Here is a 25519-nt window from a genome sequence, read left to right as displayed (position 1 = left end):
CGGGGGGTGCCGTGGGCTTGGCGGCCGAGGTGGGGCCGCGTTCATTGGGTTGGACCCTTGGAGTGAGTTCCTGTTTGACCCTCACAGGGGCCCGGGCTCCGGACGAAGACTGACCAGAGGGGCAGAGAGGGTGACAGCCAGAGTCGGAGCCGGGGGCGTCCGCTGAGGAGACCGAGGCTCTAAAGGCCGGTGTGGAGAGGGGGCGGGTCGGCCTGAGGGTCCCGGGGAGCGTCCGGGGAGGGTCTGGTTCCCCAAGGGAGGACGGCGGCCCCGTGTCTCTAATTCAGGGATTAGTAACCCGAGCGGGTTGACGAACTTGGGGAGGAAGGAATTACCCCTTTATTGTCTCAGTGTGAAATTTAGCAAGTCCTTCGGTGACTGACCGAGTGGCGTTCGCTCTGTCCAAAACGAAGTCGCGATTGCAAAGGGGGATGAGTGTAAATGATGGTTGGAGACAGAGTATCTGCAACAAACTGCTCTCCAGTTGTCGCTGCTTGGACATGACGATAGGACTTGTTATTTAATGCTGGAAAAAGAAGCGTCTATACTAATAGAGCATAAGTTTGTTTGAAAGACATTTTGGTACTTATATCAATATCAGTAATTAAAATTCTCTGTATTTTGATTAACGTGTAAACCCTTTATTTAATGTGGTCACTTGAACATTTAAAATTACATACGGGCTCGCATTATGTTTCTCTTGGAGCTTCACCAGGTGCAGAATGGTAAATTAGGCCCCCTGCACTGGTGTCACTAGGGTGCTGGTCAAGAGAAGCTGTTTGATACTATTCATGGACGTGGGTTCAAAGCCAGCCAGTTCCAGAGCTAGTGGATCTCGCCCACCACACTGCTGCAGGGCCCCCAGCAAGTCAGTCCCCTCCCTGGGCCACAGATATTAATTTGTCCAACCTGCTGTCCCCTCTGAGGTCTTTCCACCTTCTAATATAACCAGACCTTAAAATGTGTTCATGCTCGTTATTCTGATTTTTTTTTTATTTGGGGAGCTTTCTTCTCCTTTGAATGAGTTTAAGTATTCATCTGTTTGGGGGGAAAACTTTTTGTCAACTGACAGAGTCCTTGAATTGGGCCGAAAGTTTTCAGAGTAGATAAAAACTTCCCCAAATTGTTTCTTAAGTAACTAAAACTATTCATACCCTCCCATCAAAATAAGTGCATGGCTCTGTTCATAGGGGGTATTCTGATATTTTTTTATTAAAGAGTTTCAAATATGTAGACCAGGATCTCTAGCCTAACTGTGCAATAGAAGTATAGTGTGAGCACGTATGTAATTTAAAATTTTTAAGTAGCCGCATTAAAGTTTAAAGATTGTGAAATCAGTCTCAAATTTTCTTTAGCCCAGTATATCGAAAATATTATCATTTCAACATGGAAAAAAATGTGTAGTTTGTTTACCTTCTTTTTTTGTACAAAGTCTTTGAAATCTGGTGTATAATTTACTTTTAAAGCATATCTGCATTTAGTTTAGCCACATTTCAAGTGTCAGTAATCCCATTGGACAGCACAGCTGAAGCCGATTTGCCCATGAATTTTGCAGAAGAGAAATGTTTAACTTAACTTCCCTGTGCAGAGGCCCAGAATGCCAGTGTTTTTTCCTAATAAATGATAATGCTATAATTTTTTGAACACCTATTAAACCCCAGGCATTATGATAAAAACATCTCATTTAATCCTTATGGCCTTGTGGTAAGGTGAGTGGGTCTTGCAGCTGAAGGAATTGAGGTCCAAGAAGGTCAAGTAATGGGCCCAGTTACTCAGCTCTGGCCAGGGCTCAAAGTGAGCTCTGACTTGAGTGCCCAGTCACTTAGGTCGTGGCTCAGTGATACAGATCAATAGTTTAGGTCTATCGAGTGCTCACCATGCTGCACCTGAACACTGATATCTGAGATTGAATCGTTGCTACGGTGCTGTGTGGGTGATGTTATAGTTAACCCCAGTTTATAGCCGAGGAGACAGGCCAGAGCAGTGAGTGCCCAGGGACTCAAGGCTAGTTGTTTGGTGGAGCTGAAATCTGAACCTAACCCTAACGCTAGGCCTACTTTCTAACCTCAGGGCTTGTGCTTGTGCCCACCTTCTCGGTCTTCTTTCTGCCTTTTGTGACTATGAACTCGCGTTGACTTTCACTATTTTGCTGACCTATGCCAGGCCCTGGAGGGGAACGCCAGAGATGGACCTCGTGAGACTCTCGCGGCTCTTCTCCGGCCCCTGCCCCATGGGATTGGCCATCCTGCACCACCTTGACCCCCTCAGAGCCAGGTGGGCCGGAGGCAGGGAGGGGCCCATGTGGCCGAGGGCCGCAGGGCTGATTCGGCTAGCGCCAGCAGCCTTCAACAGCTCCCTCTCTCGGCTGTCCCTCGGCCCGCGGAGCCAGAAGAACACAGGCAGCCTGAGCTCTGACCCAGGCCAGCCCAGCCCCATGGCCACCCAGGAGGAAGGGGAGGAGGAGAGCTTTGGGACCCTTTCCGACAAATACTCCTCCCGGAGAATGTTCCACAAATCGACGGCCCAGTTGTATAACCTGCGGCTCAAGGAACAGAGTGGTGAAGAAGATGAGGAAGGGGTGCTGCAGCCAGAATCACGGCAGGGCCCGAGAAACACCCCTTGCTGGTACTTCTTTCAGTGCAAACGCCTGATCAAGGAAGGAAAGGTAGGGAACCTTTGGATTCTGCTGCTCCTGGCTCCTGCTTCCACCGTGCTGTGGTATTTTGTGATGGGCCACCCAACCTTCCAGTCATCTCTAAAGGGTGGGATGCTGAGAGCTCCTCTCTCTTTGTCTTCACTCCCCCCTCGGTGCTGCATCAGGCGACCCGCCAGCCTCCTGGCTTTCAGTGCCCCCTCCTTCATGCTGCTCCCATCTTCCTGTTACCAGCTCGGCCATCCCATGGACTCCCCATCTGTGTATTCAGCTGCCTCCTCACCATCTCCCTTATACTTACCCTCGGTGGCCTGCAATTTTTGTTCCCAACTTTGATTTTCCTACGCTTTCTTCATCTCACTCAATGGTAACCCCATTATTCCATCCGCCCAGGCCACATGCCTTCAGGTCATCTCTGAGCCTTCTCTTTCTCTCACCAGCTCTAGCTTCAAAATTTCTCCCGTCCTAACTTCTCACAAGCCTACCCCGGAATGCCCAGGCCAAGCCTTCTCCTCGCCCCACCTCAGCTATAACGACACTTGTCTCTGGGCTCCCCGAGGCTCTCTCCACCTCTTTCCAGGATGTGGGCTTGCAGCATGGAGCCATCCCGCTAAAGCAGAGAGCAGATGGCCTGACTTCTCTCTCCAGCTCTCCCAGTGTATTAAGTGACACTGGGGATGTTCATTTCCTTAGGTATTGATAACGACATTCCATTTATATTTAAAAATCTCTTGGAGGTATATGTCGAAGCTTTGGTGAATGAAGTGACAGGATGTCTGAAATTTGCTTTCAGAAATTCAGTTTGGGGGCTTCCCTGGTGGCGCGGTGGTTGGGAGTCCGCCTGCCGATGCAGGGGACACGGGTTCGCGCTCCGGTCCGGGAGGATCCCACATGCCGCGGAGTGGCTGGGCCTGTGAGCCATGGCCGCTGAGCCTGAGCGTCCGGGGCCTGTGCTCTGCAACGGGAGAGGCCACAACAGTGAGAGGCCCGCGTACCGCTAAAAAAAAAAAAAAAAAAATTCAGTTTGCAGGAGAAGTGCAGGGTATAGATGAAATAAGATTGGCCAGATGTTAATAGGCATTGTAGTTACGCTGTTCTCTTTACTTTTGTGTATATTTGAGATTTCCCATAATGAAAAGTTGAGAAATAAAGAGAAGCCGGAGTCCTCACAATAGCTTATGAAGCCTGCAAGGACTGCCACCTGCCCTCCACCCCCCTTACCTCTCCGCCCGCATCTCCCCTCCTTCACTTACTCTGCTGCAGCCTCCTCTCTGCTCCCACAGCTCCCAACACACTCCGGCCTCAGGGCCTTTGCACTGGCTGTTCCCTCAGAGAGCCACGTGGCTCCTTCCCTCACCATCCTCAGATCTTTGTTCACCTGGGCATCGCCCCTGCCTCTCAGGGAGTTCCCCCATGGCAGTGGGGCCAGGAGCTGTCACAGGTGGTGGGAGACTGGTGGGCTTCCTTCTTGGCCACCGCGAAGGCCCATGGCTGCAGACCATGGGCACCAAGAGGCTGGTGGCAGAGGCCCAGGGTGGGTGTTTGTCTCCTGGGCAGGCCTGAGCTTGGGCTCAGCTAGGGTCCCCCAGCCTCAGTCTCCCTCCCTCTGCTGAGGGTCTCTGAGGTCCCCCCCCCGTTGTGTCCCCCCCCCACCCCTCTTGCCCAGCTGGCTGAGGCCCTGGACCTGTTTGAGAGACAGATGCTGAAGGAGGAGCGACTCCAGCCCCTTGAATGCAACTACACCGTGCTGATCGGGGGCTGCGGGCGGGCCGGCTACCTGAGGAAGGCCTTCCAGCTCTACAATGACGTGAGCATGAGCCTGGGGGCAGCAGGGGCCAGGCTCCATAGAACATGGGCTTTGGGCCCCAAAAGAGCTGGGTACAGACCCTGGATGTGTCACCTGCTAGTGCATTACCCCCTCCAGCCTCAGCTTCATCGTTCATAAAATGGAGGTGATCTCAGATAACTACGTGATGACATGGAACGTCCTCCAGTGCCTGTCTGGGCCGTGGCAGGGCCCACCGGTCCCCTTCCTTTTCCACTGCTACTCCCAGTTAATTTGTCTCACTTTTGTCTCACTCCCATCCTCACGCTACACACAGGTGCACAGATGCACCTTTCTTCCAAAGCTGATCCTTTGAAAAAGGGCTTTTATTTCTCTTGGAAGATGGTGTTACTTTACATTCGCCCACCTCTGGGGTGTGTTTGTCATTCTTAGAGCCAGGAAGCTGCTTCCCTCTTGAGTCAGGAAAGAGCTGTGCCTGAGAGGACCATAGACTCTAGCAGAAGTATTCCCATCTTCTCCTGTAGCCAGGAGCTGAGAACATCCTTTATTCCAGCAAGAATTCTTGGGAGCCCTAGTCTCGTCATTTGGGCCTGGCCCTTAGTAAGTCCCTAGTACGCGCTATAGAATATGTGAACACATACAGAGCATCTGCCCATCCTTGAAGTTGGGATCACCGTCTTCCTTTTTCAGATGAGGAAACTGAGGCCTGGAGGGATGAAGTGCCATGTCTAAGGTTACCTCTCTCTCTCGAGAGTGCTGGACTTGGGAGTGGAGCCCAAAATGGCCTGAGAACAGGGTTCTGTACACTCTGCAAAAGCTGGTCACCTACCCTCGGTCAGGTTGCCCTTCTCTGGGAAATAGCGAGTGCTTGGCTTTACCAGGAGTTTCTCAAACTCCGTCACCTGGAGGGCTTAATAAGCCCAGTGTCAGTCCGGGGTTTGTGACTCAGTGGAGGTGGGGTGGGGGACTATGACATGTGCTGCAGGGATGAGCTCCTGGCTGCTGCTGCTCCCAGGGCCTCTCTCCCATGATGCTCTCCCTCATAACAGCCTTTCGAGGTGACCGTATCACCCCCATTTTTCCAATGACGAGCTAACTTACAACCCCTCAGGTAGTAAATGTTGGAGCTGGGGTTTGATTACCACCCTCCTCCACCCTTTCCCAGACCAGATCCACCCCATGGATCTTAACAGTCAGGGTGGCCTGGTCGGGCACAGAGCGGGAGCGTTGGGGAGACCCTGCTGCAAAAGCACCCCAGGCCCAGGGTGGGCTGCTGAGCACCATGGGGAGGATGGTTTCTTGTTTGGAGCATCTGCGGTGCGGGGTCAGTTCCCAGAGCCCCTCGGGCTGAGTCGGGTTCAGAGAGCCCAGTCTGCGTGTCACTCGGCTCTGCGTTGTCACAGGCCCAGCTCCCAGGCCTGTTCAGTGTGGTAGCACAGTCTTCTCTAGCTTCCTTTCAGGGTGGCCATCGTCTGTGCGTCGGGCTGATCCCAGAGCCACTTCCAAGTTTCTCCCTGTCTCCACAGATGAAGAAGCGAGACCTGGAGCCCTCAGATGCCACCTACACAGCCCTGTTTAACGTCTGTGCTGAGTCCCCCTGGAAGGACTCTGCTCTGCAGAGTGCCTTGAAGTTACGGCAGCAGCTTCAGGCCAGAAACTTCCAGCTCAACTTGAAAACGTACCACTCCCTGCTGAAGATGGCCGCCATGTGCGCAGACCTCAGGATGTGCCTGGACGTGTTTAAGGTGGGACATCCCTTCCTTCCTGCTCCCCATTCGGGGCCAGTCCCACATGGCAGGGTGTGAGGCTGTATTGTCTGTGTTCCTCATGAAGGAAGGTTCAGGGGCCGATGAGACAAGCCCCGTACTGGGCTCTGGGGTTCACAGGTGAATCCCATGAGACCCTGTTGTCAGAGGCCTGGGTCTGGCAGACAGAGGAGCCCCCAGCCCTGTGAAGGCGGTGGTTCGTGTGCTCTGCCGTGTGCAGTCCCGCTGGATGGGACTCCGTGGTGCCGTACCAGAGGGTGGGCTTCATGGTGCTGAAGATGAGCCAGTGCTCACTGAGGGGTCGTTCCAAAGGTCCTATAAGGCAAGTCCTGTGCCCTCACTTCATAGATGAGGAAACTGAGACCAGGGAGCATAATGCCTTGCCCACACTCCCACAGCGAGCCAGTGGTGAAGCTGGGACTTGAAGCCAGCTCTGTGCAATGCCAAAGCCTCATGTACAGGGGTTAAAAGTGGCTGCTGGGGTGGCCTTTGCAGAGAGGCTGCAGAGAAGTGACCGGAGCAGAGCCAGGAAGAGAGGCCTGGGAAGGAGAGGAGGAGGGGGTGCAGGCAGCAGTTAGCTCTGCCCAGCAGCTGGTACTGAGCTGGCCCGGAGCCGGAGTCAGGCCCCACCTCTTCCGGAGGCGTAGCCCTGAGCCTGACCTGGGGTGTCTGCCCTTAGCCAGCCCCATCGGGCCTGGGCCTTGGCCTTGGCCTTGGCTCTTCTGCAGATTCTCATCCGGCCCTCTTTGTTCCCTCCCCCAGGAAATCATCCAGAAAGGACATGCAGTCACAGAGGAGACCTTCAGTTACCTGCTCATGGGCTGCATCCAGGACAAGAAAACGGGTTTCCGATATGCCCTGCAGGTCTGTCCCGCCTGGCTCTGCGTCCTTTCTCTCCTGTTGCCCTGCTCGCTCCCCCTCCGTGTGCCTGTGTTGGGTGCAAGTGATGATCCTGTGTGCGTTACTTGAGCACTTGCTCCTGCCCTGTGCTGAGTGTTTTTATATTTGTGATCTTTTGGCCTTCCCAGAGCACGCTGCTCCCTGCATTTTACAGATGGCAGGGAGGGAGGGCACGCGGAGGAGGCGTGGCTGCTGCTCCAGTCGGGACACAGCCAGCCCACACTCTCCCACTCCACTTGGTGGCTCTCTGTGCAGCCGGCCCAGACCCGCTGAGCTTACGGTCCCTGAAGGTTGTCCGACCCATCCCCAACTCAGCGTCTCTGTGTGTGGGACCCAGGAGTCAGCATTCAGTCCTGAGAGAGCCTCACAGACATTAAAGTTGAGACACGCTGCTCTAATCCCATCGCAGCACCCCTCTTATCAAGTGCGGAGGCGGGATTAGCACTGGTACCACAGCTGTCTCCTCAGCTCCTCAGGGGTGGGAAGGACCTGGAGTTCACCAAAAGCTCTAACTTCAGGTATGGCCCACAGACCAGCAGCCTCAGGCTCACCTGGGGCTTGTCAGAAATGCGGGGTCTCAGCCCCACACAGGCCTCGTGCAGCCAGATCGGCATTTCAGCAAGATCCCCAGGGGGATGGTCTGCACAGAGTTTGAGCCCCAGTGATCTGGGGCAGCCCTGGACCACGTGCCTCCGCTCTGCAAACCCCCTGGAAACAGTGGCTGCCGGCCATCCCCTGGCTGCTTTATAGACAGGATCTGGTTCCTCCCTCTCTTTGGCCTCGATCTGTTCTAGTGAGAAATAGTCTATCACGCTAGCAGCTGGTTTGTGTCATGCACTTGTTAAACTGCTCAAGCTGGGTACCATAGCCCCGTTTTAGAGACGACGAGGCTGAGGCTCCTGGAGGTTGAGTAACTTGCCCAAGGTCTCACAGCCACTAAGAAGCAGAGCTGTGATTTGAATCAAGAATCCCTCCTGCCACGGGATAGCATCTGTGTCCCTGATAAACCTCAGTTCTGTCAGTGTTCCCCATGGAGGTGGCTTCCCAGACCCTTGCCCTCCTCAGGACCCTGTCTGGTGGGCAGTGGCCCTTTTGCATGTGGCACCCACCTGGGCCTGGCCGGCCCTGACTCGTAGGCACACTTGATGTGAGCTCCTGGCCGCTGCACGTGGCCTCCCAGTGAGCCTGCGGACAGGAGCCAGCGAGACCATGAGCCTCGTGGGGCATCTCGTGGCATCTTGGTTGGTGTCAGAGTGACCGCACGTGGTCAGACTGCCCCCTTGAGAACTCACAAGTGTGCTAGACTCCTCACTGAGGGGTGAAAATGACCTCAGCTTGAAGGGAGACAGGCCTGCCCGGGCCCACAGCTTGTGAGGTGCTCTTCCTGGCTGAGGCCCCCTTCCGCCCACGCCCGCTCCGTGCTCTTGAGGCAGCTGAGGACGCTGCATGGGGCAGGGCACACGGCAGGCGCTCAGGAAGGGCAGCTGCGTCCAGTCTTTCAGTCAGCCTGGACTCCTCCAGCACCAAGCCTCTCCGGCTGTCCCTCCCCAGGGGAGTGGGAGGAGGGCCTGGGAGAGCCGGAGAGATGGACGTGCGACACGGTTTTGGGGTGAGCCAGAGGAGAGGAGAAGCGGCGCCCCATGGAAGCTCCCAGGTTCTGGGGTTCTCAGTGGCCCAGAGCCTGGCGTCTTTCCCGTGTCCCCCCCGCCCCCACGTTTGCAGACTGGTTGCTGCCTTGCGCTGCCTGCTCTGCTGGGGGCTCTTCGGAGCGGGAGCTGGGGGTGAGGCCTGTTCTCCTTGGCAGGTGTGGAGGCAGATGCTGAGCCTGGGGCTCCGGCCGAGCCGGCACGGCTACAACCTGCTGTTGGGGGCAGCTCGGGACTGTGGCCTGGGGGACCCGGAGGTGGCCTCGGCGGTGCTCCTGAGGCCCAGGGAGGAGATGGTCCTGCTCCAGCCCCCGGCAGTTGGGCAGCAGGCAAGGAGGAGAGACGGGGTCGGGGCGGACGATAGCCTGTCAACCAGGCTGCACGTGGAGGCCCTGGAGAGGCAGCTGTTTCTAGAACCTTCTCAGGCACTTGAGGGGCCTCTGGAGCCTCAGGAGGCCGGAGCCTGCGGCAAGGCCCAGCCTGGGGTGGAAACCAAGGTGGAGCCTGACCACGCTGTGGCCCCTGCGGCCCCGGTGCCGCCTCCCTGGGGGCTGGAGGCCAACCTCCTGACCCCCGGGGCGGTCTCCTCGGCTGTGGTCTCCTTTGGGACCGTGACCACTCCAGCCGACAGGCTGGCCTTGATGGGGGGCCTGGAGGGCTTCCTGGGAAAGATGGCGGAGCATGGGCTTCGGCCCGACATCAAAACCCTCACGCTGTTGGCGGAGGTGGTGGAGCCCGGCACTTCCGCAGAGTCCTCGCTGCTCACCATCTTGGACGCGCAGCAAGTGGAGGCCGACCTGACCTTCTTCAACACACTGATGAGGAGGAAGAGCAAGCTGGGCGACCTGGAGGGGGCGAAGGTGAGGGGCGCAGGGGAGGCACAGGGCTCCCGGCTGGGCCCCTCTCCTTCCCCCTCAGACCCTCCCCTGCCAGGTGTGTCAGCAGTTCCTGTGAGAGGGGCGCAGACTGTCCGGAGCCCCTGGTGAAAACCTGGAATCAGGTGGTGAACCAGCCATACTCCCCGCCCTCCCAGAGGGGCCACCCTTCAGCCCCGCCCCAGCCTCATGGACTTGCTCACACTTACTGTGCTTCATTCTGTTCTGAGAGCTTCAAATCCACTCGTTTCTTTACTGACCACAGCAGGAGACTCCGCTGGCCTGTGGCTTTCCTCGTCTCACAGATGGCGACGTTGGGGCCCTCACGGGATTTTTGTCCGTTCGTACAACGTATTTCTGTGTGATGCCCCTTTTGCCAGAAGCTCTGACCTGGGCTCTCCTGAGAGCTGACAGAGGCAGCCTCTGCCTTCAGGCCCTCAGAGCAGAGCACAGCTTTCTCTAGAGCCCCTCCCTGGGCCCCGCCCTGACCCAGCCATGTTGAGCGGGCACCCTCTTCCTCATCTCCTGCCCGGGGGCTCCCTCGGCCCGCACTTCTCATGCTGTTGTCGGCTTTGTCTCCTGCCCTGGACCACAGGACCGCCATCCCCTGAGGCCCCTGGTGCTCGATGGACATCGAAGGCCCGAGCGCAGGGATGGATGGTGGCCGGGAGAGGAGCAGAGGGGGCAGGAACATGAAGGACATTCGAAGAAGGGATGACCTGCTACAGACAGGCGGGCGGGAAGGCAGGGAGGACTCGCAGAGCAGCTGAATCCTGGGGAGCTGGGCCAAGGCCGGTGCCCAGTGTGGTCAGCAGAGGGAGCCACGAGGCCTCGGAGCAGAGCCGTGCCCTGGCGCCTCCAGCAGAGAAGGCTCTTGGCAGGGCTGCTGGGCTACAGCTTACGGTGATGCCACGTCTGTCCCCACAGGCACTGCTGCCAGTCCTGGCAAAGAGGGGAATCGTCCCTAACCTGCAGACATTCTGCAGCCTGGCCATCGGGTGCCGCAGGCCAGGGGATGGTCTGCAGCTGCTCGCAGACATGAGGGTGAGCGGGCCCGGGCCCAGGCAGGCCCCGTGGTGCTGAAGAAGAAAGCTGGGGTGGGGGGGGTGGTGCGAGGGGGCCCTCTTGAACTGTCCAGGCCTCTGCCCTCAGGGTAAGCTGTTGGGGGTGGGGCAGGGAGAGTGGGGTCTCTCTAGCTGCAGTGTGGAATGGTCAGTGGCCCAATTTGGGAGACAGGAAACCCTGGTGAGGCACTGCAGGAATGGGCGTTGAGGGCCAGGGGTGTTACGATTGCCAAGGTGGTGGCCGCGGGGTGAGATTGAGGGGTGGGGGCAGGGCTTGGCCCCAACCCTCTAGAGGGATGGAGGCCATGATGGGAGCAGGGAGGGTACCAGAATTCTCAGGGGACAGGGGTGCAGTGAACCACAGGAGGTGGTCTCCTGCCCTGATGTGGTTTACTGCCTGAGTCTGTTGATCTCTGAGAACAACCCTCTACTTGCTGTCTAGGTTCTTCAGGGCTGAGAGGGCGGGGTCCTGAGCCACCTGGGATGGACCCACAGAGCGGGGGACGTGGAGCGGGGCATACAGCCCGTTGTTGCTACGAGGTCCTGCCCTTCTCGTCCCTGGTGGCTGGTCTGCAGAGCAGGCCTGACTGGCAGGGTAGCTCCCCAAGCCCGACGTGCCACCAGTGGCCTCTCTGTCCCAGCCACCGCCATCATTTTGCTGATGGCGTGTCTGTGATGTTCCAGAAATCCCAGATGACCCCCAGCGCCCACATCTACAGCACTCTCATCAACGCAGCCGTCAAGAAGCTGGACTACGCCTATCTCATCGACATCCTGAAGGACATGAGGCAGAACAGGGTCCCGGTGAATGAAGTGGTCATCCGCCAGCTGGAGTTCGCAGCCCAGTACCCACCCACCTTCGACCGGGTAAGTGCGCCAAGCTCTAACATGCCCGTCGTCTCCCTAACCAGCGCCACCCCCACCCCGCCTGGTTCTGACCTGCTGGGATTGGCATCCTTTTGCTTTAAACTGTCGGTGGCTTCCCTTGGGGAAAATGCCAAACTCCTCAGACTGCGGCCTGCGAGCCCCTGTTCACGTGGCTCATTTCAGCTTGGGCCACTCCTCCCTCGGTTCACTGTCAGTCCCACAGCCTCTTCCCTGTCTCGGGGGTTTTTGTATTCCCTCCACCTTGAGTAGGCTGCCCTGCTTTTCACATGGCTGTGGTTCCTTCTCATCTGGTAGGTGTCAGCTCAGATGGCTCTTTCTCAGAGGTGCCCTGCTGGCGGCCCCCATAGGAGCACTATTCCTTTTCACCATGTTTCACAGTTGGTAATTACATGCACACGTGTGTGACTCTTCCCTTGAAGAGATTGTAAAAGCCCCTAGAGGTGGAGACTGTCTGCTTTGCTCACCTGGGTCCCTGGTGCCTGCCTGTCATCTGGCGCCCAGCATAGATTGTTGTTTGTCGAGTGAATGGGGACGGCAGGAGGGCAGCGATAGAATCTGATTTGTAATGGCCACTTCTCTCCTTGCTGTTCTGAGGATATCAGGCTCCGGGGCTTTGGTTTTTAGGTCCGCTAAGTCAGACCCTATGCTGAGCACCTCCAGAGCAGCTGTGGCCTGACTGGGAGGGAGACAAGTCGGCCAGGACACACCAAGCCAGGGGACGTGGGGTCAGGGACGGCTGTGCAGGGGGGATGCTTGAAGGCTTAGTAAGAGCTAGTGAGACAGCAGTGGAGAGTGTGCTGGAGGGCATAGCTGGGCATCTTTGAACAGCTGATTGTTAGTCTTATCTTACGGATGCCTCAAAGTTCTTTAAATATTCTGGACACTAGTCTTTTGTTGGTTTCATGTTGCAAGAATCTTCCGGTTGGGGGGTTGTCTCTTCACTGTGTAGGGCCCACTAGGGGTCTTCTCAGGTTCAGTCAACAGTCCCCAAACTACCAGAAGCCTAAAGCTTATTGCATTCAGTCATGCATTCATGCTCCCTTATGGTGGACTTACTTTTATTTGTGATCATCAGGTTTTCGATTCACGTACTTTCAGGCTCTATTAGGTACAAGTTTAGAATTGTTAAACCTTTTGAATCAACCCTTTTATCATCATGTAGTAACGGTCTTTATCTCATACGTTTTGTCTGTTTTTCCTCTGATCTTCTCTGTGTTTCCCTACCAGCTTTCTCTTGGTGTCTGCCTGGCACGTCTTGTTTCCTTTCCTTCTTCCCTCCTCTCCTGAGACCTCTGCAGCAGTGCTGAGATGACAGTCAGAGGGAGGCAATGCCTGTGCCAAGCGGGAGGCGCTCAGCAGGCTGTGGAGGCACAGCTGGTGGCGCCCAGCGATTCTAGCTGTGCAGGGCTGGGGTGCCATGCCTGGGTATATAGGAGCACAGCAGCAAAGATTCAGGAAGGATTGTTAGCAGATGAGAGAGAATCTGGGTCTGCCCCATGGTACAACTTTGTTTCTTTACTGTACACTACTCGGTGTTGAGCAGCTTTTCTGCCCTCTCCCTTTGACCAACTGGAAGCAAGAACAGCTTCCCTGAGCCCTGAGCCAGCTGCCATGGTTCGGGGTCAGCGGTAGGTAGTATGCAGTGAGTCTAATCGTGGCCCCTCTGAGCCTTGGAACCCCACGCTTTTCCAATTACAGTACAAAGGGAGAAACACCTACTTGGAGAAGATTGATGGTTTCCGAGCTTATTATAAGCAGTGGCTGAAAGTGATGCCAGCAGAGGAAACCCCCCACCCGTGGCAGAAGTTCCGGACCAAACCAAAGGGAGACCAGGACACCGTCACTGTGGCCGATGTGGACAGAGGCCCTGGGGGCAGGTGATGGGGAGACCCTGGGGGACCTCCAGCAGAGCTGGAACAAAGTGCATGGCTTTCACATGGCTCTGCGGGAGCCCCAAGAGTCCCTTTCATATTCAAGACACGTGAACGTGCCGGTGTAGCTGCAAGCTTGAGGGAAAGGTCTGGGCCACAGTAAGAGCTGCAGCTTTTTGCAGGCATTGGTCTGAGGTGCCCAAGAAGTTCATGGCAAGTCCAAGAGCAGCTTGGGCCACCTTGGTATGTCATCTTAGGCCCTCCTCGTCTGAGAGGTTGCCACCCCCATCACTAATGAGGAAAGTAAGTGCTCAGGGTCACACAGCACCTGTGAGGTGGAGTTAGGATCACGCCTTAAGGGCGACTGGTCTCCAGGGCTTGGCGCTGTCCCACTGGGTTCCACAGACTGCTGGCTCTGAAAGAAGGCAGGCAGGACCCAAAAGGTTTAAGAGTTTTATTTCTACAAATCACAGCTGATGAACACCAAAGCCTTCACACGTAGAGACCATGCTCCTACTCGGGCCTGGGGAACTGCTCTGAGGAAGAGCTGCTCCCAGGAAAGGGTGGCGTGACAGGCAGAAACCTGCGCAGTCCAGAGTCCAGGGCCGAGAGGGGTCGGGGCCGACGGCCTCAGCCAGAGCAGCCCCGGCAGCCGCAGTGCGTGCACTCGATGATCCGGCCCTGCAAACAGAAGACAGCTGAGACCCCCTGCCCCTGCCACGGGCCACACACCCACACGCAGGAATTCTCCTGTGGGAAGGGTGGCCACGGGACATCCACTCCCCATAGGACACTCCTCAGAAACCCTCTGCGACAGTGCTGGATGGGGAAAATTCGGTTCCCTCGTGAACATGGAAACAGCTGCTGTTGACACTGCAGTTACTTCTCTATGTGGATTTAATTTATGCAAATTCAGTGTACACACTTACTCCCAAAAAAGGAAAAAAAAAAGTCTGTGTAAATGATTCTTGTTATTCTGCGAAGCACGCAGGACACACCCTATAGTGAGCTGGGGGTGGGTCTGCTACCGCTCAGGGGGCTCAGCGCCAGAGGCCTCAGGGCCGCCTCTGGGCTGGGGAACTTTCCACTGTGGGCTCGGGAAGAAGAAGAGTGTGTACTTGAATCTGTGTGGCAGCGGAATGGTCTTGTCCCCCAGGCCAGGTGTGGCCTGGTGTCTGGCCGGCGGGGGAGCCCGCCCAGCAGACAGAAGGCCCCAGGGCAATGGTGTTTATTTTCCTTTTTCTTCTTTTTTGGAGGAGCAAGACTCTGGTCTAAGGAAACAAGATCTGATGGTGAAACCCAACTGAATCTGAAGCAGGCTCTGTTCTGGCCTCAGGTCGGGGGCAGGAGCCCCAGCTAGACATCACCGTGGAACCCTGGGGCTCTTGGAGGAGCAGGGCTTCTGCTGCTCTGCCACCCCTCCTGCCCCCGCCAGAGACCAGCAGCAGAGCTGCCCCTCAGGAGGCAGCCCGTGCTCGCTCTCCACTGCTCCACATGCCCGTCCTTGAGCTTCCAGATGGTTCAGGGGGACAGAGCTGCCTGCTGAGCCGAAGCCCTACAAGCTGTAACTAGTGCTGCAGTGTGAAGGGACCTTGTGACGAGGGACCATGTGAAAGAAGACATCTGGCCTGACCTCCCAGCGGGGCCCATGGCAGTCAGCCGAGGGGCCGCGCTCAAAGGCTGCTAACGGCCAACAGCCCAGCAACCCTTCTCTGCTTCCTGCGGCTCCACTTCAGAGGCGTATGTGTGTGGAGCCAAGCTACTGCACACCCAGCCGTGTTCCCCAGCCGCCGAGGAAGTTCTGGCAGGAGACATGGTGATGCTAACATTGAAGTGTCCCTGGGAGGAAAAGGAGGCCTGGAAAAAAGGGCGGCTGAAGGGCAAGCACTGGAGGGAAAGGGACAAGCTCCTGCCGACTGGCCGGTGGGTATCATCACCCCCATTTGGTTAAGTGAGGAAAGGAACCCAATAACTTGCCCAAAGGAGGAGGTGAGACTGGCCCCCAGATGTAAGATAATTACTGCCAAACTCCCTGGCATGGATTCCTGACCAGAGGGTCTCACTGCTGGGGGGATGGCCAACCACAAAACAGAAAAACATAAAACTCCTTGTGGTCAACTAGGGCAGAATCCTGACAGTAACATCCCACCCAGTCGTCAGACATGACAGGGGTGGAGACATTACCACTTCCAACTTGCTTTTGGGGACCCGGCAAATGCAGTTCGTCCCAAAATTGGTGTCCCGTGTCTGAATGCACCGCAGGCAGCATAGGTTCTCATATCCCTGCTTTTTCCATTTTGCGATCAGGTTTTTATCTGCATAGCCTTCTTTAATACAGTATTCATACAGTTCTGTCAAAAAGATGGGGAAAGGGCATCAGACCATAGTATAACAGAGCTCCCGGGCTTCCCTGGTAGCGCAGTGGTTGAGAATCTGCCTGCTAATGCAGGGGACACGGGTTTGAGCCCTGGTCTGGGAGGATCCCACATGCTGCGGAGCAACTAGGCCCGTGAGCCACAACTACTGAGCCTGCGCTCTAGAGCCCGTGAGCCACAACTACTGAGCCTGCGCATCTGGAGCCTGTGCTCCGCAACAAGAAAGGCCGCGATAGTGAGAGGCCCATGCACCGCGATGGAGAGTGGCCCCCGCTTGCCACCACTAGAGATAGCCCTCGCACAGAAACTAAGACCCAACACAGCAAAAATAAATTAATTAATAAACTCCTACCCCCAACATCTTAAAAAAAAAAACCTTCTCAGATTTAAAAAAAAAAACAAAAAAACAAAGTTCCCCCCACCCCTGGCCCATCACTACCCACCCTTAAAAAGAGTATTTAGCCAGGGGCTTCCCTGGTGGCACAGTAGTTAAGAATCCGCCTGCCAGTGCAGGGGACACAGGTTCGAGCCCTGGTCCGGGAAGATCCCACATGCCGCGGAGCAACTAAGCCCATGCGCCAGAACTACTGAGCCTGTGCTCTAGAGCCCGCGAGCCACAACTGCTGAAGCCCGCGCACCTAGAGCCCATTCTCCGTAACAAGAGAAGCCACTGCAATGAGAAGCCCGCGCACAGCAACAAAGAGTAGCCCCCGCTCGCCACAACTAGAGAAAGCCCGCGCACAGCAACGAACACCCAACGCAGCCAAAAATTAAAAAAAAAAAAGTAGCCAATATTGGCCTGGCCCCTCTCCTTTTTTTGGTGGTAAGAAACATCATGACACTTGGTGAGGTTTCAAGAATTAAATAAATCTGAAAGCTACTCAAGTTGGGAAGGTCAAGAGAGATTTTGGCCAATTACCTCTGCTTATGGCTTTCCGCTTGTAGAAGAGGTCAAAAATATAGCGGGTTTTCTGGTGATGGATCCTAAAGATGGGCCACAGAGATTCCACTTTCCTCTTTCCCTCGTGAGGTTCTGTTTCAGCTGGAGAGAAAACACATGTTTGTTTTTTGGGGGATAGGGTAGTCTGCATAGGATACAGTGTTATTTTTTTAATAAGTAGGGATAAAGAATAAATCCTTTGTACCCACTAGGATGGCTATAATCAAAATGACAAGACAGTAATAAATATTGGTGAGGATGTGGAGAAATCAGAATCCTCACACACTGCTGGTGGGAATGGAACATGATGCAGCCGCTATGGAAAACAGTCTGGCAATTCCTCAGGAAGGTAAACAGAGTAACCGCATGACCCAGCAGTTCCACTTCTAGGTATATACCCAAGAGAACTGAAAATGCGCTTGCACACAAAAACCTGTACATGAATGTTTGTGGTAGCCAAAATGTAGAAATCACCCCAGTGTCCATCAACTGATGAATGGTTAAAATGTAATTATCCACATGCTGGAATATTTTTCAGTTATAAAAAGTAATGAAGTACTCACACATGCCACAACATGGATGACTCTTGAACACATTATGCTCAGTGAAAGAAACCAGTCCTCACAGACCACCTATTGTATGACTTTGTCTATACAGACAGGAAGTAGATTAGTGGTTGCCTAGATCAGGGAGACACGGGGAAATGGAGAGGGAGACCCCCGCTAAAGGGGATGGGGTTTCTCTGCAGGGTGATAAATACTGTAAAACTGACTGTGGTGATGGTTGCCTAACTGTGAACACACTAAATGCTGCTTAACTGAATACTTTAAGAGGCTGACTTTTACAGCATATGATTTATGGCTCATTAGGGCTGTTTTTTTTTTTAAAGATGAAGCAAAAGGTAAGCCCCATGACAAACATTAATTGCTTTAAATTAAAAATGCCTTTTAAATTAGATAAATTAGAAAGCAAAGGTTTTAAAAAATCAAAGACAACCTCTGTTAATACCCGGGTCTCTATCCTTCCAGACCTATTTCTCCAGCATAATAATTTCTCAAGATAATTCCGGACCTACAGATGGGCATTCTAATAATCTTTTAAGGCACCTCTAATTTCATTTCCCAACCAAAATCGTTTAGGGAAAAAAGAAAAAGACAAGTCTGAAAGTTCTTAGCATGGCGAGCCTGCAGGAAATAATGGCTCCATCAAGTCATGTAGGATCAGGTAGCAGCTTGCACCTGCCAAAAGGCAAGTCTTTCTCTTAGCATTACAAGCTGATCTTTGTCACCTCTTCTTGGTTTTTAGGGCAGAGGAGAAAGGTGAGAAGGGTTAAGAAACCTATACCTCCATTTCTCCGACACCGAGGCTGTTCTATTACCTAGAATTTGTAATTCAGCTCAATAAACAGGATTCTGTGATCCAAGTCAAAGGCAGGTGTTGAGAACTCAGCAACACTGCGTGTCTGCTATGGGCGAGGCCATGATCCAGGTGCCCAAGATATGGCAGTGGGCAAGACACAGAAACAACAAAGCCATGATCTGAGAGGGAAGCAGATCAGCCCCTGGTTGTTAAGTGGTAACGGCCACAGAAAAGAAGGGAACAAGGAAGGGGATGGCGAGCAGGGAAAGAGGGGGACTGCCACTTAATACTAGTCATCAAAGGAGACATCTGCTCAGAGACCTTAAGAAACAAGACGTGCAAGGTGGGCTGGGGGGGTGGGCAAAATGGGTGAAGGTGATCAAAGGGTACAAACTTCCAGTTATAAATAAGTCCTGGGGAACCTATAGCACGGTGACTATAAAGTTAATGATACTGTATTGTATATTTGAAAGTTGCTATGAAAGTAGATCTTAAAAGTTCTTATAAGAAAACTATGTGAGGTGATGAGTGTTCACGAAACTTGTGGTAATAATTTCACAATATAGTCATATATAAAATCATGTTGTACACCTAAAACAATACATTGTATGTCAATTATATCTCAATTTTAAAAAAAAGAAAAGAGAAGAGGGGCAAACGTGTACAAGGCAGAGCCAACACCAATGTAAAGGCCCTGAGGTGGGACTGTACCTGGGAGTCAAGGGACAGCAGTGTGGCTGGGGGCTTGGTGGGCTGGGGGAGGTGGGGGGTAGGGGACGGAGTTCACGGGGTGTGGGGAGAGTGTGCTTGACCTGGAAGGCCACAGAAGGACTTGATTTTGCTCTGGGGGGGGTGAACCACCGCAGGGTCCTGAGTAGATGATGATGTGATCCGATGTACAACCTAAAGCCCTCACCCTGGCGGCCCCGTGGAGAAGACTGCAGGGCAAGCAGAAGCAGGAGGCTGCTGCAGGCACCCAGGTGACAGGTGAGGGTAGCCTGGACCAGGTGGTGGGGTGGAGGGGCTAAAAGGAGACAGATTTTAGATTCGTGAATTCTCTAAGGTTTCAATAAGGATAACTTCAAACATACACAAAAGAAAACAGTACACTGAACTCCCAAGTACCTTCCACCCAGCTTCAACAATTAACATTCAGCTATTTGTATTTTATCTGGTTCTCCCTACTTTTAGGAGTTGGGGGAACTGGAGTATTTTAAAATGAAACTTCTAGTGTTGAGTCAAGGCTGGAGAAGACATTTGTTCACCGGAGTCGAGAGTGTTTCGGAAAGCCACGTGACTAGATGGGATGACTGAGGGAAGGGGGGGTGGGGGCCATGGAGCTCCTCAGGCTGCCATCCTGGACGTGGAACCTTCCTGTGCTTTTGAGTCATCTCTCAACATTTTAATTGTAGCATCACCCACATTTTAAAAATTGCTTTTTGGACCCATTTTCACAAGCTCATGTGAACATTCTTGGATATCATTTTGTATAGGTTCGCACACACAGTAGAAGGCAGCTTTCAGTGGGCGATGTGGAGTCCTGCCACTAGGAGGGTATGAAAAGAGGCTAGAGGGAGGAGACACTGTGGCACAGATGAGACTTAGGTTTCTGCCTCTTTGCTAATGCCCCAAACTGCCTATTAACTTCAAATTTCAATTAGTTTAAAGTACTTGTAAAAGCAAAGTTATTTATAAGTCCTGGTTACAGTCCATGGAGATAGCGCCTTTATTTCTCAGTCACCCATAAAAACCCCTGCCACACATAACTTCCCCCATCTCTGCCCCATAGTCCCTATGATCAGGCTCTTTTTGTTTGGGGACTTACAGGGCAACACTGGCTATACAAAAACTTGAGTAGCAAGCTAAGAAACATACAAAGAGCTGGGCAGTTGTGCTGAGCTAGGAAATAACAGGGACAAACTAGGAAAAAACGGGAATTTTCCTTCCTAAGATAAGAGGACCAACTGCTTCAATAAGTGTGAGTTGTCCTGTAAATGGCCCTCAGATCAGAAGGACAGGCCTGGCAATGCCACTGGCTTTGGGCCTTTGTGGGCCCAAGGCTCCTCCATGGCCTAGGAGTGCGGCCGCAGATCCCACAGGCAAAACTTGTGCGGAAGGCTACAAACTGGAGGCTGGCAGCCTCCACCAGCCTGAAGGCTGGCTTTGTTTGGCTCCTCCCACAGACACTTTTTTTTTTAAGTTTGAATTTTAAATTAGAAGACTTCACACAGAAAAGCTGAATTTCTGCTTATCTTGGAAAAAGAAAAACACTCAGCAAATCTGGCAAAGCTGAGGCTGCATCCCACATGGTAAATGGCCCTGGGTGAGTAGCAGCTTCTCCCCACCCCCAGAGCTCCCTATTGTTCCCAACACTAAAGCCAGCTCTGGTACTACCTGCCATCCACTCTGTTTTCTTTATAGTGGAAGCAAGAGCAACATGAAACTAGGTCTTAAAACCTGTGTATCAGAAATGGGAAAGCAGAGAAGAACTATATGCTTAAATAAAAACAAGAGAAGGAATACTTCTTTTGACGGTAAAGAATATCACATACATCTAAATGCTCTCCCTCCAAAAAGTCACCCCTTAAAAAGAGGAAGTAGGTTTATTTGCAAGGACTCACAAAAATCTCTTCTATTACAGCAATCTCTAAGTTCCTTTATGTTGAATAAAGATCTGTTTGGGGAAGAAATCTCTCAGCCCAAAATGACCTGATTACTGCAAGTTCTGGGTATTTAATAGAAGTTACCTGATACAGTCAGCTTCGAAGGAAGCAAAGTAACTTAACACTCACTTACTACTTATTGCTAGAGGTATGGCTTCATAATAACAAAGGTTAGATTAATTACCAAAAACCTTAAAAAAAAAAAAAAAGAGATCGCTTTAAAAAGCAATTCAGGGGCTTCCCTGGTGGTGCAGTGGTTGAGAGTCTGCCTGCCGATGCGGGGGACACGGGTTCGTGCCCCGGTCCGGGAGGATCCCACATGCTGCGGAGCGGCTGGGCCCGTGGGCCATGGCCGCTAAGCCTCCGCGTCCGGAAGCCTGTGCTCCGCAACGGGAGAGGCCACAGCAGTGAGAGGCCCGCGTACCAGAAAAAAAAAAAAAAAAAAGCAATTCAGTAAGTGGTTATACTGTGATAGGGCCGACAGATGCTTGTGGCTTCAGATAAAATTTCCCAAAACTGCACACTACACTGACTCACAAAGTGCAGGATCACACAACATTTAGAGGGAAGTGAAGATGGTGCATTCTGGAAAACTGGTAGATGATGCAAAAACAAAGTGATGATGAAAACAGAGACTCACAAGAAAAATCCGAATAAAAATGTTTCAGAAAATTTGGAAGTGAAAAAGAACAGGATTTCCCAAGTAAATATATTTTGTATGATTTTAAATATACCTCTAACCAACACAGCAAATAATTATAGGTAGACTACTTGATCTATACTCCCTAAAGCTCTTATATTCAAAAACATTTTTGAGGACCTTTTCATTTGTATTATCTTACTTTCTGGCATTTATAGTATTCCTATCAGTTAATAAGCAAACAAAACATGTCAGTGTCAGGAGGCCACAGTGGTACAGCCTGTCTCTTCTCATTTATCCTTGCATTTAGCCTGGCCCCTTGAAGCATGTAAGCCTGTGACCCTTGGACACAGCCCACTCAGACAGGAACTCCTAGACTCACCTTCTCTCATCTTTTGATCTAATTCATCCAATGTTGGCTCGATCAACTCCCAGCCATCTGGGGGAGCTTTCCGGCTTCTTTTGACTTTAGGCATTTTTTCCCAGAAGATAATCTGCAAGGATCTGTGGGGAAAAAAATTAAAAGAATTGGTTTCTGAGCCTCAGATCCCCAAAAGAATTCACAAGCCACAACTCTGATGCACACTCATGTCCCTAAATCTGTTTCCTCATCTGTAAAGGGGGGATAATAGAATCTACTTATGGGGCCATTGTGAAGATTAATTATAATTATATGTAACATGCCTGGCATTTAATGTGTGCTTACTAGATTTTTGCTGTTATCATTAACTGACATCAACTATGAGCCTGTCCCTGTACTGAGAACATAGAACAAAGAATAGGACACACACTGTCCCTGAGAAGGTGATATTCTAGCAAGGAAATACAAAGTGAAAAGGGAATTACAATACAGTGTGAGGAAGGCTATGGTTGGGAAAGCGAAGAAGATGAGTGTTTAAAAAGGATAAAGACAGTGTGAAACCAAAGTACCTTAGGGTCTGTTTCCCAAGAGTGTATGTAGCAGAAAGAAAGATCTCTGGTCTCTTCAGTTACAGGCTTAGGTTCTTGGCCAGCTGTGACTTTGGAGAGGTCACCTTCTCTCTCTGGTCCTCAATCTTGTCTATAAGACGAGGACAGTGTATTAGCCGGATGGCCAAAGTCTCTTAAACCCAACAAACATACTACATAAAGGAAAGTCATGTAAAGCCCAACGACAGACCAGTGCAAATCTACATAGCAAGTCATTTTTCAAACCGCATAGCATTTCCTAGGTGGCAAACAGAACTCAGGTTAATGATCTCATCTTTAAGCATAGCAGACTCCTCTCTTCCAAGTTCATTGAGTTCCTCCCCGCTGTAGGGGGCCTGACAAGTTGATGAAGCCCCGCCCCTCCCTTTCATGAATTCTCCGTAACAACCTTACAGATGAAGATCAAACCACAGGAGGTAAACTCAGGGTCGCACACAGCTGGGAACTGGAAGAGTCCGACTCTAATCGGGGGCTCCTGACTCCCAAATCAGCGGTCTTTGCACTTGTCTACCCTGCTATGAAGCTAGAGACGGATGGAATCTGGTCCCTGTCCCAACGCGCAAGGGCTGGGAGGACAAAGACACGGGATGACCACTCTACTAAGACTCAGGGAGATTCGAGGGCCTGGCCCAGCCGGGGAGTCACAGGAGGCGTCCCAGGGGAGGTAACAGCTAAGAAGTAACCAGATCAAGGAGAAGAGGTGCGGGGCCGTATAAGAGAGGTGGTAGCGCTCGGAAGAGGCGGCGAGCGGAAAGGCGTTCGGAGGGAGGGAAGACGTTACAGCCTGGGTTGTAGGAAAGGCTCAGAGAGACGACTGCATCTGAACGGGGCTTACGAGAACACGCAATATTTAGACAAAAAAAGTTCCAGGCGGAGAAAAAAAAGCATGGAAAATAAAGGGGGGGAAAAGCCTAGAAGCAAGGGAACCCCCCAAATCTCTCATCCCTTCGGCCGAACGAGCAAAGCGCCGCCTCCTCTCTGGAACTCACTTCGACCTCCCGGTCCAGAGGCCCGAACCCGTCCCAGTTCAGCTGTTCAGATCGCCCTTCTGAGCCAATGCAGACCTCCGATCCCTGGCCCCAGCAGTCACCAAGGTACTCGAAAACAGACGAGAAACACTCACCACGTCCTCCGTAACCGTAGGACGCCCCTTCTCTATCGCCTGCCTTCGCTTCCCAAGTTATCCCTTCAGGATGAGGTCCTCGCGGAGCCCCGCCCCACCTAGCGCAGAAATTGCGTTATCTTAGGTGTCCGCAGCTCTGCCTGTACAGAATTCCAGAGCCACTGTCGCCTTTTGCCCTCACTTCCCGGGGGGTGACTGGCAGACTTACGCGCTTCCCCCGGAGCGGGGGCTGGGGGCTCTGTTGCCCAGCAGCGCGCGTGCGAGCCTGGGCTCAGGCGGTGCGTGGGACAGTCCTGCCTCACTGAGGTACCCGGTCCTAGCGGCGGCGGCGGCGGCGGCGGCGGCGGCGGCGTCGGCGGCGTCGGCTGGCTGAGTGGGGACGGGGTCGGAGGGGGAACTGGCCGGGCGGAAGAAGTCGAGCCCGAAGTATTTCCGGTTCCGGTGTCAGTTAGAGGCGCCGCCGCTGCAGCCGCCGGAGCCGCGATGCCTAAAGGAGGTGAGGGGCGGGCGCGTGTGGCCTGCGGGCCTCGAGGAGCAGCCCGAGTCCGGCTCCTGTTGTCCATTCAGCCCGCGGGCGCCTCGGAGAGCGGCACAGAGGGAGGACGTCTGCTCGGGCTGAGGGCCAGGCCTGGGCCTCGAAGCCCAATTGTCCCGCTGGGGAAACTGAAGAGAGCGTAGTGGCCTCGAGCCACTCCCTCGGGGGTCTGAGGAGACTCTGAGGCTCTGGGTCCTTGGCGATCCGGAAGCCCTATCTAGGGCGCCCTTCTCCCGGCCTGGGGGGTCTGAAGTTTCCTCCCACTTTCAGGCTCGCCGGGGACTGAGTCACCGCATTCGCGCGCCAGTGCCGGACCCGCCTGCCTCGCGCGTAAAACGTGCGTCTTCCTGGGTTCTGGGCGAGCCAGGCCTGCCTCTTGCGACCTAACTTGATGCTCTTCAGCCTGGCCGACCTAGTTTTGACTGCCCTATTCGAGCGGCTCGATGTGTGCCTTTCAGCCAGTCGCTTAACCTCCCCGAGTCTTAATTTTCTCACTTGCAGGTGGGGTTGTGATTGTACCTGCCTCACAATACTGACGCGAGGTTTTAACTAGGTAACCCATGTGGAGAGTGCATCGCGGTGCTGGATAGTCGCTAAGTGCCCAGTAATAATTAACTACTGTTAGTCGTTAGACTTTGCCAGTTCCTTGGCCAGGAGCGTAAAGGATCCATGGCTTCCCAGTACGTTGTAGACCATCCTCTATCTGCTTCCCCCTTAAGGTCAATAGTGCTCGACCCGAAGCCCAGCTGTGTCACTGTCTAACCTTATGGCCTTGAACAAGTTCTTTAACTTCTTCCAGCTTGTTTTCCCCATCTGGAAATAACCCTTAGCTTGGAGAGTTCGGTCGGGATCGTAAAACTAGAGCACTCGCCGTGCCTGGCTGGCTCCTGGCGCAGAACAGATGTTCAGTTGATATTGGTTGCTCGTGTGTTACGTTGGTTAAGATGCGTCAGCCCACAGGGTTTACAGAGCTGAATCTCTTTAAACTTAGGTCTCTATTGGTTTATTCTGTGGTAGGAAAAGCCTTGTCTTCTCTGTGTTCCCCAGTCTCCTGTTCTGCAGAAGCAGGGATACTAAGGGTACCTTCTGGCTCCAGAATTCTGGTTCTAAGAGTCCTACTTAATAGATGCTTTGAGCCAAGGTTGGAGGTTACAATTAGAAAATCCTAAATATGGATTCTTGTTTAAACGACTTGGCTTTTTGGCTTGTGAAAGCTTCATGGGCAGATAAGGTTTACATTTCTTGCTTGTGTTAATTTGCTTGAAAAGTAAAAGAGAACATGAAGGGACTTCCCTGGGTCCAGTGGCTGAGACTCTGCGCTCCCAATGCAGGGGGTCGGTTCGATCCCTGGTCAGGGAACTAGATCCCACATGCCGAAACTAAAGACCCAGCACGGCCAAATAAATAAATAAATATTTTAAAAAGGGAGAGAGAGAGAGAGAACATGAAGATGTAAGTAACAGTAT

At 53.1% G+C, this 25519-nt stretch overlaps 3 protein-coding genes across 15 annotated transcripts in view; 2 read left to right on the top strand and 1 right to left on the bottom strand.

Moving 5' to 3' along the window:
• The first annotated feature begins 15 nt into the window (after positions 1-15).
• On the top strand, positions 16-16815 carry PTCD1 (pentatricopeptide repeat domain 1). 5 transcript variants are annotated; one of them, XM_022587789.3, is made up of 10 exons: positions 17-185; positions 2164-2665; positions 4320-4460; positions 5966-6184; positions 6968-7069; positions 8910-9611; positions 10554-10670; positions 11375-11557; positions 13277-13455; positions 14706-16815. In XM_022587789.3, the coding sequence occupies exons 2-10, from the start codon at positions 2186-2188 to the stop codon at positions 14722-14724; spliced, it is 2142 nt and encodes a 713-aa protein (XP_022443497.1). In that variant the 5' UTR covers positions 17-185; positions 2164-2185; the 3' UTR covers positions 14725-16815. The 5 variants fall into 5 exon arrangements, with proteins under 5 accessions (XP_022443498.1, XP_022443497.1, XP_089751801.1 ...); XM_022587790.3 differs by lacking the exon at positions 13277-13455 and having other exon boundaries at positions 16-185; XM_089895675.1 differs by having other exon boundaries at positions 13277-16815.
• On the bottom strand, positions 13890-25475 carry BUD31 (BUD31 spliceosome associated protein). 8 transcript variants are annotated; one of them, XM_022587802.3, is made up of 7 exons: positions 23727-23843; positions 23519-23616; positions 22357-22486; positions 21809-21930; positions 16744-16866; positions 15634-15800; positions 13890-14130 (listed from the first exon to the last, which is right to left on the bottom strand). In XM_022587802.3, the coding sequence occupies exons 4-7, from the start codon at positions 21900-21902 to the stop codon at positions 14080-14082; spliced, it is 435 nt and encodes a 144-aa protein (XP_022443510.1). In that variant the 5' UTR covers positions 21903-21930; positions 22357-22486; positions 23519-23616; positions 23727-23843; the 3' UTR covers positions 13890-14079. The 8 variants fall into 8 exon arrangements, with proteins under 8 accessions (XP_022443510.1, XP_089751805.1, XP_089751808.1 ...); XM_089895679.1 differs by lacking the exon at positions 13890-14130 and having other exon boundaries at positions 14242-15800; positions 23727-23852; XM_089895682.1 differs by lacking the exons at positions 13890-14130; positions 22357-22486 and having other exon boundaries at positions 14242-15800; positions 23727-23853.
• The window catches only part of PDAP1 (PDGFA associated protein 1), a 37041-nt gene continuing 35408 nt past the window's right edge, over positions 23887-25519 (top strand). The window contains exon 1 of one of the 2 annotated variants that reach the window (XM_089895678.1): positions 23887-24014. In XM_089895678.1, the coding sequence (XP_089751804.1) occupies positions 24002-24014 (13 nt within the window). In that variant the 5' untranslated portion in view covers positions 23887-24001. The remainder of the gene's footprint in view (positions 24015-25519) is intronic. The other variant, XM_022587798.3, reaches the window with a different exon arrangement.

This window comes from Delphinapterus leucas, chromosome 15 (genome assembly GCF_059928025.1).
Source record: "Delphinapterus leucas isolate spDelLeu-1000000601 "Yukka" chromosome 15, BTC_Dleu_Yukka2, whole genome shotgun sequence".
Taxonomy (NCBI): domain Eukaryota; kingdom Metazoa; phylum Chordata; class Mammalia; order Artiodactyla; family Monodontidae; genus Delphinapterus; species Delphinapterus leucas.
This window is presented reverse-complemented; position numbering and strand designations above follow the sequence as displayed.